Genomic DNA, 14,788 nt, shown 5'->3' with positions numbered 1-14,788 from the left:
TTTACTACAGTGGCACACATGAGATTTAAAAAAAGATCTGCAGAAATACAATTTGTATTTTAAAAAAATTAAATAAAAAATACCTGACCATTACAAAGGCATTCACACAATATGGGGTATTCTAGTACTCATCGAGGTTACTGAATAGACATTGAAAATATCCTTCTTATGTGTGTGTGTGTGTGTGTGTGTGTATGTGTGTGTGTGTGTGTGTGTGTGTGTGTGTGTGTGTGTGTGTGTGTGTGTGTGTGTGTGTTAAAAAGAAACACAACATGCTTTGGTCCTTAAGGAGTTATACAAATATGTACAGTCCCGTTAACAGCAAATAAATAATTGCTTAATTTTATAAGCAACAAACATTGTCCAATTTTTGTGTATGTTTTATAACATTTCCCCTGAGAGGCTAAACAAAATAAAATAAATCAAATTTACTTATCTATGGCATATAATGTGGCCTGCTGTTATTTATTTAGAAAGCACAGAGGATGCCACACAATACACTAAAACAAATAGCATGACATACATCACTCTGGAAGAAAGTTTGCTCGATATAAGGGTACATATCTTGTGTTTATTTTATTGATAATTGGAATAAGGTAGAAGAAGTTGACATCCTTCAATAGTTGAAGAGTTGCAAAGTTTTTCCTAACCATAATACATAAAACACTTATTTACCCAGAATCTTAAGTTTATGTCATTTTTTTTTGTGACAACCAAAGGCATTGAATATATTTAATATCTTTTGTGTACCTTTTATGACTGTTTGAATTTCACAATAAAATACCCTGCAAAATCAAAGAAAATGCTATTGTATCCTAGACGAGGAGATACACCAAACGTAATATTATGTATCTCAGGATCAAATAATTCATCTCTTAAATAAATCTGATGTTATGAATCATCTGCTCATCTGCAGAGAAACTAGAATGTTAATATATGAGAGATTAGGTCCGCCAGTATGTTTATTACAGTTACAATGTAAATCTTTGTAATAAAACCTTACCTCCTGAACCCTCCAGTTAATGTCACAACAGCATCAGGTACCAATTTCAAAATAATATCCCTCACAAACGCGTAGATTTCGAGTGCTTCTGACTTGGATATATAACCTGCAATATCTTCATAATGAAGAAATCCTGCAAGTGAATAACATCATAAAATAACACTGCTATAAAATAGTCTAAATGTACATATGAATATTATATTTAACAGAATTCACATTCAGAATTACTAGAGACAATCATTGCCTATCACTTCAGCTAGAGTAACGTCTAATTATAATTTAGGCTTGTTCTCTATGGCATACAGTACTTAAAAAGCAGTTATGATATGTCAGGATGTAAAATACCACCAGATATAACCCAAATAGCTAAAGTATTGAGAAATAGCCATGTCGGGTTTGTGACAAGTGACCCAACAAAATTAAAATGTTCCTGCTAAAAAAAACACCTAAGCATCAATAGTCAGCAAATGTGTCTGATGCAGATACAGAAAATTATCTAAATAATAAAGAAATGTGATTATAGACTAATTCGCAGATAATTATCAGCGTTAAGACTGCTTAATATTTTTTGACCACCCCATCCGGAATTTGTTGACTATATTTTTGCAGAATGTGTGTGTGTGTGTGTGTGTGTTTGTGTGTGTGTGTGTGTGTGTGTGTGTAAAAAGTGAAAGATTAAAGATTACAGTATAAATATAAAAATCATGCAAAGTGGAAGGTATTCCGTATCGGTATTGTCTAGATAACATTAAATTACATACCGCATGATGTTTGGAAGGATTTGCCTGGGAAAGTTTCACTTTATTCCTTATCAACCATAATCAAACTTTGGAAATCTTCTTTCAAATAAATCCAATTGAATAATGAGATTTTTTTGTTTTTTTAAATATCCCCATTCTAATTGCAGCTAAATTGTAACTGAATAGCACCCCACAAAACTCCAATAAGGTGACAGTAGGGTTTGGAGTGTGATTTAGGATTGGGGTATTTTTAAGAGTTGAAATGGAGGAGGCTAGATGGAGATAGCATTAGAGTGACTTGAAGTTTAGCAGTTTGTGGGTGCTATTTCCCTGATATGTAACAGGAGAATTGGATCAAACAAATAAATGGATACAATTCAACTGTTTGTGAATAGCCAAATTAGAACAATTATATAGATGTTCAGCTGATTTTAATTGTTAACAGAATGGCAGGCGAATGGAAAAGCAAATGCATCTAAATAAGCCGAATGAAAATTGCTGAATGAAACAGATGAATCTGTTCATTCAAATGCCATCGGGTTAACTTGTTGTTGGCAGAGTAAAATATATCTACAGTCTATTGTATAACAACCTTTTAATCATGAGGCATACAAATTCACGTTAAAGGTTCATAAGTTGTCTTTTCTACAATCTTTATGGCCACTATAACGATTGTAATATGTACAACTCCCATTACTATCCTTCTATCCTTTGCATTCAAATTATCACTAATGAGAAAAATAAATTATAAAAAAGTTTGTTTTATTTTTACCATATTTTTGCATTTTTGTGAACTTGAACTCTGGGTTGTTTTTTATTTCTTCAAGGGTTCGAAAACCCATTCTAAACCACTTTTCTGCGGTTTTCAAACCCACTCCGAAGACGGATGTAAACAGCTAAATAAGAGAAATAAACACATTATAAACATTATAAACGTGTAAACTAAACAAATGTAAATTAATTGAAATTTAAATTGTTTCCAAAAAAGAGAGAGAGGTTTTTAGTTTGATAAAGCAGAAATATGTGCACTTTTAATTAGATATATTTTTAGAATTTCCATAACTCTACTTTGAGACTATTGAGTTGAACTAAGTAATTATAAGTGGAATAGAAAGCAGAAAGTATATTTAAAAATGGATTTAAAAAAGTAAACAAAAAATGTTAATCAGACATATAACATTTATTTCTGTGATCTAATATGATCTGACCCAAAATAAATTGATGAAACAAAAGTAAATTAAATTGGACTGAAAATCCCATTTGTTTTCTATTCTGTTTAGAATCTTGTCATGCTAATTAGAAGAGTGTGAGAAGAGTGAGATGGTTTTACACCTCAGCAGGATACATTTTTAACCTGTTCACCTCTGACAATCCTCTCCAGTATAATTTATTTTATTGAAGGACTAAAGAGGCAATCCAAGTACCCAAGCATATTTGGTTAGTTTATGTCCTGTTATTATTTTTTTTTTTATATATAATCATAGTGTTTTAAAAAATAATAATAAATGGCTTTCTTTTTATGCCTACCACCCCTCCCCCCCTCCTCTCCCCACACCCTACAGTGTTTTAAAAAAAAATAATAATAATTCTGTATATGATATCATCACAAGACTTTTTGGGGAGTTGTATTTCAGCTGTTAGCTTTATAGAGTAAAAAGTTGACAATTGAACTATATCTTCCAGAAATCCTTGCTGTTGCCAGAAAGCACAATTTACCGCAGGGGTGCTCAAAAGGTAGACACTCAGATGTTGTAGAACTACAACTCCATTGATGCTTTGCGGGCCTTTAAAATGCCTTTAGAAAGACAAAGCATCATGGAAGCTGTAGTTTTAAGACATCTGGGGATCCACCTTTTCGGCATCCCTGGTTTACAGGATACTCTTGCCAGTACATCAGAATTTGTATTGAAACTTGTTGAGTCGCTTCCTGATGTGGCGTTTACTGCAAATTCAGTACAGCATGGGGTTTGTCAAATGTGAAACCTCAAATCTGAGCGTCTTCACACGCACTCAATGTAATGCATAAAACAATATAATACATCGATTGCAGCCTGGAGTGGCTTTTTAAGTGTGGTGAAGTAGAATGGCACCTTATTATTGGGTTTTCTTCAAAAAGGGTAGAATCATTAGATGCAACTACACTATGCTGGCCCTAATGAAACAATGATAACTACATACGCGAGCATTGGGTCTCCATTTCACCCTACTTAGGGTTAATTACTAAAATGGAAAGTGTTGCGTATTGAACAAGGAATTGCACAATTATGTCTAGAATAACGGAGCTGGGAAAACAGTGGATCAAAGAATTTTCTGTAGTTATTGTTTGAAATACTGGAAAATCAACGTGAGCTTAAAATTTTTCGGTCAACACAGCCAAATCGAAAATATATATCTTATTATTCCACTATTTTGGGCTAAAATCTAAATTTCAGTTTGAACTTTGAATGTCTATTACATAACAATGCATCATACACTTCAATTAATTTTATTGTAGAAGACCATTGCTTTTATTTTTGTAATAAATAGTTTGTTAAATGAACACTTTATTGGCTTTTTTTTAAATTTGTTTATTTATTTCGTAAATATACCCTTAAATAAAGAATGCATGTTTTTCCCTGCATGTTTTCTTTGGGCTTATATAAAAAAAAAGAATTGCAAGCCCTGGAGGGATTACACCAATCAGAGGCTTCTCACCGAGAAGCCTCTGTGCTGGAGACACACATGCACACAATCACAGCTTTCCAATGCTTATCAATAAGCTGTAAAACAGGGAGGTGATTTTACTTCAAGTTAGAAAAGTATGTCACTCTTATAAAATGTTTCCAGACATATAAAGCACTTCCACAAGCTCAGGTCCATTATGTGTCTGGAGTGTTTCTGTAATCTAATCTTTCTGTTGTTATAATGTTGCACAGTTTCTGAATATCTCTATTTGAAAATAAATACGTCTAATTGTGTTTTGAATTATGAGTGGAATATGAATCTTGAATTGAACCTCCTCAAGTAAAGGTTTCACCAAGTTCAACAAAACCCAACAGGTCAATCAATGATTTGACTTGTGAGTAGTGTTACATTTCATCCCCATTGCAAATAATAAATAATAGGAATGTGGTCATATAATAACGTGAATGTAGATGTGTGAGCTATCGGACTTTCTGATATTACCTGTTGCAATAGTTTATCAACTATCCCTGCAGTTACTCCTAGTATTATGGAGAGTTGGAGGGTTTGCGAGAGTGGTGGTTCCCAGGATTCATGTATTTCGATTTTTTTATTCCAATGGAGATACTGGCAGAACCTGGATTGTTGGTTTGGGAACCACTGAGCTACAAAATTTGCTGCCATTGCTTCATCTACCCGGAAGTACCTTAGAGCATTATTACTCCATAATTTAGTACCCCATTATTACTCCATACTGTGTGAGTCAGTCATCACCTTTTCCTGCACTCTGTATGCCACTTGGAGTTCTGTCTGCAATCCTCTCCTCCCCGGCTCACTGAATCCCTGGTAAGGCCACCCTGGCAGCATTGACACGAAGAAAAAAAACGCACACATCATGCTATTAGCTGTGCTATTAACTGTGCTAATGGAAAGATGAAATGACCGGCTTTCTTGTAAATGTAAAGCATAATGCAGATCTGGCTGCATATATATTAATAGCACTGATTATAGACTGCATAAGATAGTGTACCATATGATCTCCACTTTGAGCTATGAAAAGTATTCAAACAATGAAGACAGATTGACACACAGATAGAATTGCAAAACCTAAAGGAACACTTTAGTGTTAGGAATGCTCCTCTGCCGCTGCCACCCCACCCACTTCCCCCACAATGTAAAGGGTTAAATAACCCTTTATTCACTTACCCAATTCCAGCGCTGATGTCCCTTGTGCTGGGCTGCTTTTGGCTGCGCTCCACCTCCTCCGATGTGAGAGGACCTAAGAGTTGTGCGCATATTAGGCCCTGTCCCACAAGAGAGCATCGAGTTTATCTTGATGCTGGATGTCCTCATGGTGAACGTGAGGATGTCCAGCATCGTTTCACAGAGTCAAACTCTGTGAAACTCCAGGAAGTGCCTCTAATGGCACTTCTTGGCCACTAGAGGCGGTCTTAGCACTTCAATGTAAACATTGCTAGTTTCTCTAAGCTGAGCTCTTACATACTGAGAGACAGAAGCCAGTCAGGAATACAGTCTGTGAAAAGGGGGTGCAAGCCTATGCTGTATTACGCTGCAAAACAATTCCTTTTTTTAACAGAACTATAGGCTTTTGATCAGGAAGAAAATTACAGCAGATCTACGAGGCCAAAACAAAATGGTAAAATTAACTTTAGTTGCCTTGGTTCTGGCAGTGCCCTTTTATTTTTGTGAATATTTAAAACGTGGCAGTAACAAGCCAACAATTCCAACAGTGGACTACTCTGGTCAAGTAATAAGCAGACAATGGGTGTTAATATAAAACCAGTAATTGCATATTTGATTTCATTTGGAGATTGTGCTGGAGTTCATTGTTAATTTCATATATTTGTGCGACTTAAATATAATATTTCTTCAGTATTTTATTACTAATAATACATTCTGGGGGAAAAAAACTGAGTTACATAGTTATTTCAAATATAATGTAGTCCATCCTCATTGAAAAGGGATTTAGTAGTTTTCCAAAAGAAATATTGTTGTACTTTTCATTACCAGAGATTTATATCACCTATTTTTCAATTATTTTTTAACGGATATCTTTCAGACTTCCATTAAAGACTTCAAAATACGGAAAAAGATTTCATTAACTTTGGGTTGAAGAGAAAGGAGACTATTGCATACACTCACTAGAGTAAAACATGCAACTGTCCCTGTATTGAAATCAATGAAACTGATATTTGTACATTTTTAATTAATTTAATTGTAGCCTTAATTTCTCTGAGTTAGTTTCAAATTGAATTTTTATTTTATAAAAATGATAATAATAACACTTAAAGAAAATTATACAACAAAAATGCATAAAGTAGAGCCAAAATAGTACATACATATGTTAAAGGGATACTCTCAGGATCAAAAATGTTTAGCTTAATGAAGCAAGTTTAGTGTATAGATCATGCCGCCGCAGTCTCACTGCTCAATTTAGAAGTTATTTTTTTTTTTTTTTTTTTTATTATTCAGCCCTAGTCGCACCTTCACTGGCTATAACTTACAATGCCTACATAAAAGATTGTTTCAGCTATCATGCTAGGTTTGTGAGTGTTACACACAGGTGACACACACCCCCCCCCCCGCCTATGTCCTGCCACAAAGTGGGGCTGTGGGGCTTGGCACTGTTGGAAAAAATGTCCCCTGACCCTCCCATGCTAGATGCACTGCAAACATTTCATCATAAGAACAGTGAAACAGCTCTCATGCCATTCCTATAATTAAGGCTGTAGTAAACTGTAGTTGTTGTGATGAAGTGCAGAAGAACCACCAAGAGTAGGGCTTTCAGAGAGCCACTTAAATTGAATTCACGTTTTAAAATGGCACTAATAAGAACAGTTAAACAAAATGATACATTGAAACAAATATGGTTACCAACTGTTACCTGAAGTAAATTTATAGGAAATGAGAGAATATCTATAAGTTAGAAAGCAAGGAATACATAATATGTCTTTAGGACAAACACTATAGTGTCAGGAATGCCAAAATACATTCCTGAAACTATAGCTCTAAGATCGTCGTTTAGATGGCCAGCCCGGCTCCAGTAAAAATGTGTTTTACTCACCTATCTTCCAGTGCCGTGGCTGGCCCCGCCCATGCTCTGCCTCTTTGACTGAGATGATCAAAATTGATTATCTCACCCAACCCAATGCTTTCTGATAGGAAAGCATTGGGAGGCTATTGCGCATGCACTGAGTGTTATTACAGTGTTCCTTTAAACATTTTAAAATATATACTGGACTTCATAACCTAAACACAGTGTGTAGCTTTAGTAGTGTATTTGTAGCATAAAATATTTACACTTACATTTACAAAATACATCAAGAGTAGTCTGGTACAAAAGCAAACTACTGCTGAAAATCTACTTTGTCACAAAAATACACACAGCAACAAAGCAACAGTAGGCTGTGTTTCAGGTTTGGCGTAATTTACTTTTCATTAAAACAGCGCTCTAATACAATTACTCTTTTACAAACTAATTTTCCTTGTTTAGTAAATAGGCTGTCCCAGACATTACCTTGAATGATTTATATTGCTCTCCGTTTATAACATCTAAAACTCTGGCACATTTCCCATCTTCAAGAATTTCCTAAAAGATAGAAAAGTGATAATATAATAAAGCAAATGTAGATGTGTGCTAATTCAGAATGATTATTTTGCAGTCTTACAATAAATAATTTTAATATATCATTTACCATCTAAATGTCATTCCTTCTCGAGACACGTGTTTGTTTAGGTTAGGGCTGAGAAAGATTTTTCCTTGTTAACCATTACTGGTGATTAATTAAATAGCTTCTATCAAGATATAGATATCCTGACAGCTACACACAATACTTATACTGTATAAGTTCTCCGTCCCTCTAGTGGAAAACAATGAAACAGCAGGAACCTGGGAAAACCCTTCTGTACCAAGTAAAACTCTTTATTCGTGTCTCAAATGTACATCATTCACTGCCCAATACTAAATATGGTTCTTAAATCAGTATTAATCTGCCTCAGCTTCTTCTGTTCTGGAATGGGAGACGATTGAAACTTGACTTCCTCTGAGTAGATCTCCAACTAGGAAATCTAACTATGAGTCCCACTGACAACACAGATGAGTAACTGCCCCATTATTTAAGATATTTGGAACTAGTCACTAAATACCCCATTATCAGGGTGGTCTGATAAGTAACAGTCGACCACATTCTTTGATGTCTTTGATGCCAAGAAGACAATAACCATTTCAACACATTTTCACCAATTGGCAATAGGAAATGTCATAAAGGCTCTCAAGAAAATGATATCCTTTATTATTCAGCACTGGTTGGCATATTATGAACAGTTATTTATAATTCCAGATAAGCACTTATAAATAATAATAAAATAATAGTAACATGGGCAAAACACTACATTTAGTTATTTGATACTAGTTAATCTAACTTTAAATGCAATGTCTCTCTCTTTTTAGATTTTGGTTAAGTGGTAATAATTGCCAAAAAACCTCAGTGGGGTTTACAGCAATTCAAAGCTGCATTATCTATTACCGGTAGGTTACTGACGGGCACAAAGGAAAGTAACCATAAATGAGCTGTTCAGGTAAACAACTCATCTTCCTTATAGAATGGATTGTTTTGATTGACTGTGAACATCACATTCACTACTTGGACTTTTTTCAGTATCTTAAGGAGGTCTTTAATATCTTAATGCCAATGACATTTTTTTACATTTATGTAATAGAAATATGATTTAGACAGTAAAAAGGTAATATCTAGAATGGTCTTTTAGGGGTGAATTTAAGTTGGCAGCAAATTGCATACAATAGAGATGAGGCATAGAATTGAGGGCTAAAGCTTTTTTTATTTCATTTATAAATTTCATTGACTTTTACAGGCTGAGGGAAAGAAAACCATTGCACTTTGAAAAAGCGGCAATTTGAGGAGGAGACTGATTAGAATTAACCTCTTAACAAAAGTCTAGAAGAATAGAGAGATAGAGAGCTACATAGATAGAGACAGAGAGATAGCAAGATAGAGAGAGACAGAGATAGGGAGATAGGTAGAAATATAGAGAAAGACAGAGATAGAGATATAGATAGAAAGATAGAGACAGGGGCGGACTGAAAACGCCCAGGGCCCTCGGGCAATAGGAGATCAAGGGCCCCCTACTTGGTGCAAAGCTTTTTTTTTTTTTTACTAGTACTCCTTCCCCTTCTTTGTGAGGCCATGATACAGATATTATGTGCGTGCTGCCCAGTCATGTGTGTGGGTACAGGGAGAAATGGAGGCTGTGAGGGGTGCAGGGAGTGGCTCAGTGCAGAGTGTAGGGAGGGAGGGGGTCTTTGCAGGGTGTAGGGGGGGAGTGTTCTGTGCAGAGTGCAGGGAGGAAGGGATCAGTGCGAGAGGGAGGGGTCTGTGTAGGGAGGGAGGGTTCTGTGCAGAGTGTAGGGAGGAAGGGGTCAGTGCAGAGTGCAGAGAGGGAGGGGTCAGTGCAGAGTGCAGAGAGGGAGGGGTCAGTGCAGAGTGCAGGGGGTCAGTGCAGAGTGCAGGGAGGGAGGGGTCTGTGCAGAGTGCAGAGAGGGAGGGGTCAGTGCAGAGTGCAGGGAGGGAGTGGTCAGTGCAGAGTGCAGGGAGGGAGGGGTTAGTGCAGAGTGCAGAGAGGGAGGGGTCAGTGCAGAGTGCAGGGAGGGAGGGGTCAGTGCAGAGTGCAGGGAGGGAGGGGTCTGTGCAGAGTGCAGAGAAGGAGGGGTCTGTCTGTGCAGAGTGCAGGAGTCTGTGTAGCGTGCAGGGATGAAGGGGTTCTGTGCAGGGTGAAGTGGGGGAGAGGGTATGTGAAGGATTCAGGGAGACTGTGCAGCATGCAGGAAGGGGTTCTGTGCAGGGTGGGAATGTATATATATATATATATATATATATATATAAATACTACATGACATCGTGATAAATGTAATTTGTGTATGATTTGTCAGTGATTGTGCGTGTGTGGTGGGGGTCTGTGTGTATGTGTGTATGTGTAAGTTATTATTATTATTATTATTATTATTATTGCCATTTATATAGCGCCAACAGATTCCGTAGCGCTTTACAATATTTTGAGAGGGGGGATGTAGCAATAAATAAGACAATTACAAGAAAACTTACAGGAACAATAGGTTGAAGAGGACCCTGCTCAAATGAGCTTACAGTCTATAGGAGGTGGGGTATTAGAAACATTAGGATAGGAAATATCAAGTAGGAGTGAAGCAGAGCTGGAGGAGAGAGCAAAGCACTATCCCATAGGAGAGAGCAAGAGAAAGGTGTCAGGGTACCTGAAGCCTCTACCTCCGAAAGAGGTAGAGACTTAGTAGTTTACTCCTCCAGCAGGTCGGCTTCCTCCATCCCTCGCGGCTCTCCTAGACACTCTCACGCCGGCCGCGAGGGATCCGTCTCATTTTATGACGTCACGCACGCTGCCCGACGTCATGACGTCAGTCCGGACCGATCTGTCACTCAAGTGACTGGAAGCCACTCAGGACTCGTCGGAGGCGGGTATACTCACTGTAACCAGGGTATTTAAACCTGTTTCTCCCATTCACTCATTGCCCTGTCGTGGTTCTAGCCTGTCTAGTCACACAGTGCTCTGGCGATTTCAGTTATTCCTTTGGTTCCGACCCGGCTAGTTTGTCTTACTCTGTTTCCCTCTGGTATCCTTGACCCGGCTTGTTCCTCGCTCACCTGTCCTCTTGTTCCCTCGACCTTGGCTTGTTTCTGACCATTCTCTTTACTCTCCGTACGTTAGTCCGGCCATTCTAAGGTCCGGTATACGTACCCTGTCCTGTTTGTACTTTGCATGTTGGATCCCTGTCCCGATCCTGACATTACGACAGGGCCAATGGATCCTGCAGGTACAAACAGTCAGGTTGGTCCCTCTGATTCCAGGTTTGACGCCATGGAACACAGAATGGACCAGATGGCACTAGCACTACAGGCGCTATTATCTCGTGCCAATAACCCACCTGAGGAGATCCGTACTACTTCCATCTCTCCTGTAAGTTCTGGTCTAGAGGTAGCCACTGTAGGTGCCTCTTCCCGTATTACCCCACCTGTACGTTATGGTGGTTCACCGGAGAAGTGTCGTGGTTTTTTGAACCAGATTAGTATCCACTTCGAACTACAACCTCGCTCCTATCCCACAGATAGGGCGAAAGTTGGATTTATTATCACCCTACTCATTGAGAAAGCTCTGAGATGGGCCAACCCACTATGGGAGAATGATAACCCATTGGTATATAATTATAATGCCTTTGTAGCTGCATTTAGAAGAACTTTTGACCCTCCTGGTAGGAAGGTTAATGCAGCCAGATTACTGTTGCGCCTGAGACAGGAGAACCGAACACTTGTGGATTATGCACTAGAGTTCAGGTCTCTGGCGGCAGAAGTCAAGTGGAATGAGCAGGCTTATATAGATGTATTTTTGAACGGGCTATCAGATATTATCCTTGATGAGGTTGCTACTAGGGAGCTTCCTGAGAATTTAGAGGACTTAATTTCGTTCATTTCTCGTATTGATGAGCGTTTAAGAGAGAGACAGAATACTAGAGAGAGGAACTTCAGACCTGCCTTTAAATTAGCCCCTACATTTCAAAGTCCTGATTCCAATACCTCACTGTATCCTGAACCTATGCAGATAGGCAATACTCGCCTCTCTGAAGAGGAGAGGCAGTACAGGAGAAGGGAGGGTTTATGTATGTATTGTGGAGCCAGAGGTCATTTGCGCCTGAATTGTCCTACTCGCCCGGGAAACGCCCGCACCTAAGTTTCTCTAGAGGACAGGCCTTGGGTGTTTCTATTTTGTCCTCTACGCATAATTATAAAGATCACAGGCTTCTGCTACCAATTTCTTTAACGTGGGAGAAGGGAATGCTAAAGACCATGGCCTTGATAGATTCCGGAGCTGCTGAGAATTTTATCGACCAAGTCTTTGCTACTAAACACACTATCCCATCCCAGTTAAGGGATACACCCTTGGCCGTTGAGGCCATAGATGGTAGACCTTTACTTGAGCCTGTTATCTCTCGTGAGACTATACCCATTAACTTAACTATTGGTATCTTACACGAGGAGAACTTATCACTTATGCTCATTTCATCTCCTTCTGTTCCCATAGTCCTGGGCTACCCATGGTTAAAGAGACATAACCCTATTATCGATTGGGAATTAGGGGAGATAATCTCATGGGGCCAGGGTTGTCAGGAGAGGTGTTTACGCAGGGTGTCTCCATTGGCTATGATTAACACACCAGATAGTTCTACCCAGTCTACAGGGAGACAGATACCTCCTCTGTACATAGACTTGAAAGCAGTGTTCGATAAGAAGAACGCTGATACACTACCCCCACACAGGACCTTTGATTGTAAAATTAATCTTTTGCCCGGCACCATGCCCCCCAGGGGTAATGTATATCCTCTATCCATTAAAGAGAATTCTGTTTTAGAGGAATATATTCAGGAGAATTTAGACAAGGGATTCATTAGGAGATCCTCTTCTCCCGCCGGGGCTGGATTTTTTTTTGTTAAAAAGAAGGATGGCTCACTCAGACCATGTATTGATTACCGAGATTTGAATAAAATAACCATTAGGAATGCCTATCCGATCCCCTTGATTACCGAGCTCTTTGATCGGCTAAAAGGTTCTAAGATTTTCACCAAGTTGGACCTCAGAGGGGCATATAACTTGGTGAGAATTCAACAAGGTCACGAGTGGAAGACGGCGTTTAATACCCGCTACGGGCATTATGAGTACACGGTCATGCCTTTTGGCCTTTGTAACGCACCGGCAGTATTCCAGGATCTAATTAACGAAGTTCTTAGGGAATTTCAACAGGATTGTGTTATTGTATACCTGGATGACATTCTCATACACTCTAGAGAGATTGAGACCCACCATAGACAAGTCAGAAAGGTATTACACAAACTTCTACAACACGGCTTATACTGCAAATTGGAGAAATGCAGCTTTGACCAGACCCAGATAGATTTTCTTGGATACGTGATTTCTGGGGAAGGCTTTAAGATGGATCCTGACAAACTCCAGTCTATTCTAGATTGGCCATTGCCTAAGGGACTCAAGGCTATCCAGAGGTTTATTGGGTTCTCCAATTATTATAGGCGCTTCATTAAGGGTTACTCTTCTATTATTGCACCTATTACCAATATGACCAAACAAGGGGCTGATACTAAGACTTGGTCTACTGAAGCTCTTGTTGCTTTCAAAAATCTCAAAGAGGGGGGGCGGGGCCGGGCGGCCATGCCAGCAGGCTGCATATCACAAGGGCTCCCGAGGAACCGACAAAATTAGGGTATATACCCACCTTACCCAGCTTGTATTGACCCGGGGGTCCATGGCATGAGACCCTGGAGTGTCCCGGTGCAGCTGGAGCCCCCACTGCAGGGTGGCTCTAGGTCCTGGTGAGAGACTCTGGGACTCGGAGATTGAGGCCTACCCGGGGGGAGAGTGGGGCAGATGGCCGCTGCCTCGCCCTCTGTCCTGAATACAGAGAACCACTGTTCGCCTGGCATCTGCCCGGACCCGTTTTCCCCCCCTGTGGGCCGGGGGGGTCATCCCGGTCCCCACCAAGCAGGCTACCACCTATGCATCTCACCTGGGCGGCCCGAAGCTGCAGATAAGAGGCTCACACGCGGTCCCCTTAAAATGGCCGACAGCTGCACAGTGATTTCCCGATGGGGATCCCTCTGAAGCTTGCAGAAACGGCGGCACAGTGCTACACAGCCGGAGCTGCCATCGCGGGAGGTCCCTGAGGGCTCCTGAACCCCCACGCAACAATCCTGTAACACATGTGCCTTACTCACAGACCGCACGGTGCAACAGCCCGCACACCAAGGCTTGAAAGACCACAGAGACAGAGCAGAACGGCCAACACCAAGACGGATCTCCTACTCACCTCCTATCCAACTGCAACGAAAAGGCCCATGAAATGGAGACACCAAGCTTTCCAGAAGACACCAAGCTTCCCACCCCGGCTGACCCAGAGGACTAAAAGGGACAAGCACACTGAAACGCAGCTGCAGCCCCAGAGAAAACCACCAAGAAACTTACAGCGCAGCATGGTTGGTCAGAGCTCAACGTTGTGATGCCTGCTCTGGTGGACACTCACCCCCTGCTATACAGAACGAGCAGAGCAGTATAATCTTCGAACCATGAGATGGCAGAATTGGGATATGCCAGTAGGGAATAATGTTTGCTATCAGCCAGTTATCTACTGATGATTTGTATTCCTCAAAGGACTGCGACAAACCAGACGACACAATCAGGGTCCATACTGGAGCTCACTTATCTTCGTTAACACTAGACAAAGCATCAGTGACTACTAACCAGTTTCAAGCAAA

General features: G+C 39.8%; 1 protein-coding gene across 1 annotated transcript in view; it reads right to left on the bottom strand.

Annotated features, from left to right (window-relative positions):
* DNTT (DNA nucleotidylexotransferase) overlaps nucleotides 1-14,788 on the bottom strand; it is a 231,998-nt gene that overhangs the window by 151,883 nt on the left and 65,327 nt on the right. The window contains exons 5-7 of the mRNA XM_063433762.1: nucleotides 7,943-8,014; nucleotides 2,516-2,639; nucleotides 1,004-1,136 (exon numbers count right to left, since the gene is read on the bottom strand). Coding sequence (XP_063289832.1) covers nucleotides 1,004-1,136; nucleotides 2,516-2,639; nucleotides 7,943-8,014 — 329 coding nt within the window. The remainder of the gene's footprint in view (nucleotides 1-1,003; nucleotides 1,137-2,515; nucleotides 2,640-7,942; nucleotides 8,015-14,788) is intronic.

This window comes from Pelobates fuscus, chromosome 10 (genome assembly GCF_036172605.1).
Source record: "Pelobates fuscus isolate aPelFus1 chromosome 10, aPelFus1.pri, whole genome shotgun sequence".
NCBI classification, from domain to species: Eukaryota; Metazoa; Chordata; class Amphibia; order Anura; family Pelobatidae; genus Pelobates; species Pelobates fuscus.
The sequence above is the reverse complement of the archived record's forward strand: the minus strand, read 5'-3'. Positions and strand labels throughout refer to the sequence as shown.